The sequence below is a fragment of the Cystoisospora suis genome (assembly GCF_002600585.1).
Source record: "Cystoisospora suis strain Wien I chromosome Unknown contig_321, whole genome shotgun sequence".
Lineage (NCBI taxonomy): Eukaryota > Apicomplexa > Conoidasida > Eucoccidiorida > Sarcocystidae > Cystoisospora > Cystoisospora suis.
In genome coordinates this window covers 18,498-24,865 of record NW_027153122.1, presented here as the reverse complement: position 1 = coordinate 24,865, position 6,368 = coordinate 18,498, and the positions used below count along the sequence as shown (strand labels likewise).

At 41.1% G+C, this 6,368-nt stretch overlaps 1 protein-coding gene across 1 annotated transcript in view; it reads right to left on the bottom strand.

Annotated features, from left to right (window-relative positions):
• Positions 1–2,410: 2,410 nt before the first annotated feature.
• The window catches only part of CSUI_000843 (uncharacterized protein), a 10,859-nt gene continuing 6,901 nt past the window's right edge, over positions 2,411–6,368 (bottom strand). Inside the window, exons 3-7 of the mRNA XM_068061050.1 lie at positions 6,079–6,195; positions 5,257–5,406; positions 4,921–4,998; positions 4,273–4,359; positions 2,411–3,611 (exon numbers count right to left, since the gene is read on the bottom strand). Coding sequence (XP_067926976.1) covers positions 3,339–3,611; positions 4,273–4,359; positions 4,921–4,998; positions 5,257–5,406; positions 6,079–6,195 — 705 coding nt within the window. The 3' untranslated portion in view covers positions 2,411–3,338. The remainder of the gene's footprint in view (positions 3,612–4,272; positions 4,360–4,920; positions 4,999–5,256; positions 5,407–6,078; positions 6,196–6,368) is intronic.

Below are 6,368 nucleotides of genomic sequence, written 5' to 3'. Positions count from 1 at the left end.
TTTCTGTTTTGGTGTTGTTCTTTATCTCAAATGGGTGCTCCTGCTCTTCTATGAGGAGCTGAACGACGGCGACTCCCGAGTCTCCTCATGCCAGCAGTCCGTAGTCATCATGATGTAGTAGTGGTTACTCTAACCCTTCATTCAACACAAAAAGGAAAAGAAAAAGAAAAAAGAACAGCAAGAACATGATAGAGAAGAAGAAGAAGGTAGGTGTAGTCTTAGGATGAGGAAGTGAAGTTCCAGATGGCAGGACTAGTCGTCTAGTGGTTTCACTATTATAGGAGTTCAGGCAAGAGTTAGGGGTGTCCTTGTTATGCTCATAGGGAGTTGAAGTAGTTGGACTAGTCATGATTCTTTTTCTTATCAATATTACTGTAGTAGTAATAGGCGATAAAGTAGTAGTACTAATAGAAGTCGTCGTAATTCTTGTGGGAGTTGCAGGGGAATGACTACTGTATGGTCCCTCATCATCATCATCCTTCTTGTTATTCTGGTAGTCGATCATCCTAGAAGCTTGTCAACTCTCTTTCACTCTTTTCTTCTTCTGCTTGATCTTCTCGATTCATCTTTTCTCTCCTCTATTACATACGCCGTCAGTCACTTCTTTCATTCCTGCTGCAGTCTTCACACGATGTTTCTCTACAAGCGATCAACACCATCATGACCCTTTATGTATCACTGTAGATCTTACACGAATAGCAACAAGAAGTGTACGTAGATGGGTTGATCCCCCCAGTCAAACTATAAACAAGCAAACAGGCAGCACTGGGACACGAAAGTAAGCAAGAATGAATGAATGAAGAATAACATAAACTCCTCCTCCTTCTTATAGAAGACCAAGAAGGTCTACAGCGAGAGATACATCAGTAGAAGTAGACAGATATAAATAGAGAGATACGACGAGAGAGAGAGAGAGCTGGATAGATAGAGTGAACTAGATAGGTAGATAATAGATAGATAATAGCTCCATGAAGGTGTTGGCTTTCACGAGGTTTGCATTTGTTTCGGTTCCACGCCAAATCCACCACGAGACTACAATGAATTTCGACTACGACTACTAACGTTATGACGACTACTACTGACTGCTATTGCATTAAGTTTTGTCGCACCAACTGCTATGACTAAAGCTGCCGGTGCTTCTGCTGGCGATATATTAGTGATGAGAATGAAATAAAGAAGGAAGAAGACAACTGGAGTTCCTGAAAGAGGTAATCTGCCCCTGCCTTTCTCCTCTTCCCTCGTCATTTTCCTAAGACGTAGATAGAGGGCGCACAGAAGGAGAACAAAGAAAAGCTCCCTTAGCCTACGACCACCCATCTTCTTCTTCTTTCTATAAGGACCTATCTTTATGTTTGTTATCGCTCACGCACTCTCTCTCTTCAGTCATCCTATGCTACTGGGGGATGCCCCTACTACTACGACACGCCCTGCTGGCAACGATCATGAAGGTTACCGCGATGGAGACGATTTGAAAAGAAAAACCCAAATCTCGTCTATCTCAGCCACCCTGAATCGATCTCTCTTTAATCTACCTATCCCCAATAGTCTATCGATCGATCTATCAATCTATCCATATACATTTATCTATCTATCTGTATTATCTATCTATCTGTAATATCTATCTATCTATCTTTAATCCATTTATCTATCTACATTTATCTATCTATCTGTTTATTGGGGGAGATTCTTTTCTTTGTTGTGGAGAAGAGCGGAAAGGGAAGAGCCATCGATTCAGAAGAAGTGGGAAAGTAGGGAGCGCCTTTTTCTTTTTCTTGTTCGAGAGTAAGACAAGACAACAGATGATAGATGAAGATAAACCTTCGATCTATCGATCTATAGAGATCAATAAAGTACAAATCTTCTTAACCAAAAAGGAGAGAAGAGGGAGGAGGAAGAAAGAAGAGTTGGTGATGGATGATAGGGGATTTCTTCATGTGTAAGATCAGAAGATCCCATGAAAGGAATGGTTTGGTGGCTCCTTGCATCCTCATCATCTTTCCTTTTTTCTTCTTTTTCTTCTTCATGATTAGGGTAACCGCTCACTTCTCATTGGTCGTTCCTCTCAAATCACTCATAAAACGTGGAGAAGAAGTAAAAGGAAGAAAGAAAGAAAGAAAGGAAAAAACCAGGGAAAAAAAGCCTATCTTTCTATCACTCTCTCTGAGGTGTCTGTACACCTGAGATGATTGATCTCATCACCCACTCCTCTTCTCTTCCTCCTCAGTCCTTTCACTGGACCTTAATATATATATATATATACATACAAATGAATGGATACATACATCTACCTATATATACATATACATATAGACACATTCATCCATATATCAATAGATAGATTAACGTGATATACACAGGTATCTTATCTTATCTTGAGCCGAGAGATGAAGAATGCTAGAATAGAGTGGCTGGCCCACAACATGTCTTGCTTCCGTGCTTCATTTGGTTTCTCTTCTTCCTCTATATGAAGAGGGGGCCGTTGACCTCTCTTCTCATCTTATCAAGAAGAGGAGGAAGAACGAAATGTGTGGAAGAGAGAAAGATCTTCACTACTACATTTAGGTGCGAAACACGAAAAAGCAAAGAAAGAACGAAAAAACGAAAGAAAGAAAGAAAAAGAGAAAGAAAGAAAGAAGAGGGGGTTTGCATTTCGACGCCTCCATAATATAACAGACAAGAAGACTGGGCACTTCAGGCAGACGACCACCCGGCTATACTACACACATACATATACACACTTTTTACATACCCCTCAAATAGAGAATTGCCTAGCTAGAGCAAATCGATACTACCTTCATGCATATCTCTCTATCGATCTACCTAATTATCTGCCTGTATGCCAGCTAATTGATTGACTAGTAAAGAAGACGAAGAAGAAGACGAAGAAGAAGAAAGAGTCTAGCAACTCGAAGGACACCATTGGGGTTCGAACGCTCCTCATCCAGGACGCTCATCCATCCATCTATCTTTCTTCCTTTCTTCTTCTCCTACGATTATAAACTTAACAAGAAATCTTCCCCCCTTATGAAACATCCTTTCTTATTCTAATCTTCTTCTTTTCTCTTCAGTTTTCTATCCACATGACTCAGTGCTACCTCTCTCTCTTCTCTTGTATCTTCATCACCCCTTCTTCTGTCTCTCTTCTCTTCTCTTCTCTTCATCTAACATGATAAGATAGACACCCTTTCTTGCTCGACCCCACCTATCTCTCTCTCCCCTTTCACCTTCCGTCACTATTACCTTTTCTCTCTTCACATTTCAATCTCTTCATCCGCCATTCACTCTTTCTTTCTTTCTTGAGGTTGAGCCGCCTGTGTGGCTTCTCTTGAACATAGGTGTTAAGGTACTTGGGGCCCTGGGATCGCATCGATACGAGCCTGTGATGGGTGTGAAGCTATAACGGTCCCAGAAGATCGCATCGATCTTAACTTCTCAATCGATGCTTGGCTCCATCGAAACGCCAGGTCCTTAAACTTCCAGCACCCTATCCATCCATAGGCAACCCATCGACTCCCTGCCAGGAGGAGGAGCTCTCCATGGTGACCGATCACCCACAGCTTGTTGTTTTCATCAAAGGCTAACGTATGCAATCGCAGACCTCCTGGCACATCCTACAAAGCAGCCAAGGAAAGAAAGAAGCAAAGACAAAAAAGAAAGATAAAAAGATCATACATCAGCGTCACCTTTCTCGCGAAAATACATACACACACGCACAGGCACACAAAACATCCACACACTCATGGACTTTATCTATCTATCTTCTATCTATCTACCTATCATTAATCTATCCTTTATCTATCTATCTATCTATCTGTAATCTATCTCTATGTTGATGTATATGTATTGAGGTGTACGTATGCGTGTACGTAGGTGTCTTGTCTTAGACAGACATATGGGTAGGTGGATGTTTCTTAATCAGCATAAAGAGTATAGAAGTATGTATGTCTACGTATCTAGGTGTGTAGACTTCACTAGATGAATTGCGAGAGGGCTCTAGTGCTTAAGATAAGATACGCCTGATACTACTACGTACACTTACAGCCACACAGATATATTTTTCTTCGCTTCTCTATGACACCTGCCTACTCTCATAGATCTTCTTTGTTATACTCTTTAAATACTCAATCTAAACATGGATGTTCTCCCTTTCATTTCTTCCTCTTCCTTTCTTCTTTTTGACATGTGCCCTATCCATCTTGCATCACTCTATCTCCTTATTGATCTCTTTCTTTCTCATCTCTTTCTTGTCTTGTTTGGTGTGTTGTCTGTTACCTTGAGGTCCCATTGCTGTTCGTCTTCATCCCACATGCCTATTTCACACGCGGTATTCACAGCCCACAGGTTGCCTTTCCGATCAAACTAAAAAGAAAAGAAAAGAAAGAAGGGACAAGAAGAGGACAGAAAACCGAGATAGGGAGAGGGAGAAGAACGAAAGAAGAGGAAGGAAAGAGGAGAAGAAGAAGGAGGTAATCCATACGAAAGAGGGCCTATATGAGAAGTAAGGTGATGTACGCAAGACATGATGCACGCCTATACACACTTCTCAAAAACTTTGAAGTGAAAAAGCCCTCTCTCACAGCAAACACACGCACATATATATATATAGACCTATATCAATACATAGACAGATAGAGAGAAAGAGAAGAATCACGAAATGGAGAAGGATCAGTGGGGATAGACATGCCCCGACCTCATTCAATCCTTCTTATTCAATGTGCACATACATACATACATACATACATACATACATACATACATACATACATACATATACACATACATACATACATACATACATACATACATACATACATACATGGAGGAACGTAGACCCCACATAGAGAGAGATGACAGGACCCTAGAGAAGAGAGACACAGGGAGATATAGGGATAGAGAGAGAAAGAGAGGTGTATTCCTTACAGCAATAGCTTTTAACTTATGAAAGCCCGCATGATACTTTTTGTCCCAGCTGTAGCCTATCCAATGAAGAAGCTCTCCCTGCGAAATACACACACATCGAGTTCAAAAGAAGAGAAAGAGGAAAAAATTGTCAGATGACTTTTTATATTATCTATCGATGATTCTCCTATACATATAGAGAAACGACCACGTCTATCTTTGCTTCTCTCGTGTTGTTCTCTATCTGTCTGTGTCGGTAGGTTGAAGATACATAAGCGAAAGGAATGAGAGGGGAGAAGGATAGAAGAGGAAGAGAAAGTGACTTAACAGATGAGGATGAAAAAGGGCATGACTTACAATTCGATTGACACCCCACATACTATTGTCCTTTGGATCAAATGCGAAGTCGATAAGGTCCTCATGTCCAATATAGCCTAAGTTACGAAAGCCCGTTGTCGTTAACTTCCCAACTTGGTGATGCTGTGTAATAGCCCATAGCCTTCCATCCTGAAGACACAAAGAAACAGGAGATGAGAAGCGCCACAGATGAAAGTAGAAAGAGATGTTGTCATGGAGATAGATCAACGATAGCCAAGAGATGATGAGAAAAAGAAGAAGATTTACACAGAGAGAAGCAGCAGGATTACAGATAGATAGATAGATAGATACATAAGGAATCGATAGACAGGTGAAGGATAGATAGAAGATGAGTAGATGACCTCTCTAGATGATCCTGACATTGATGGGCTTCTATGATATAGGTAGAGTTGGAATAGAAGAAGCGTTTTCAGAACGTATGGAGATTATGACAAAGACCTGCCACATGCTTCATGGACTCATCATATGAGTCCTGGAATGGACTGTATATACACCTGGAGAATCACGATGATGATGAACACGGCTGCTGTCTGAGCGAGAGACATATACATATATACATACATACAAGAAAGAAACTCGACAGAGAAGCAGGTCAAAGCACTGTCAAGAAGCGAGACGAAAGGCTTTTATGTTGGATTCAAGATTGAAGACACAAAGAAACAGGAGATGAGAAGCGCCACAGATGAAAGTAGAAAGAGATGTTGTCATGGAGATAGATCAACGATAGCCAAGAGATGAGATGTGGATATGTATAGGAGGAAAGAACGAAACAAACGACAACAATGAAAACAACTCGCTTACATTGTCATGGGTAATTTTACTGAAGAATTCACTTGACGGTCTTCTCGCTTTCCACGTGTATCCGTTCCATGATCCTAGATCTCCTTCCTCGCTTAGGACTACCATGCGGTTGAATGTCTTGAGTACGGAGAACAAACAGTAAAGACACAGACATCAACAGAAATAATAAGCACCACAGGCAAAAAGCGTCGACTGCTAACTCGACGTACACCACCGCTGCTCGGCATATGACTACCTACACAACCCCAACTAGCATGACATATGACCGACAGCTAGCTCGACATACACCC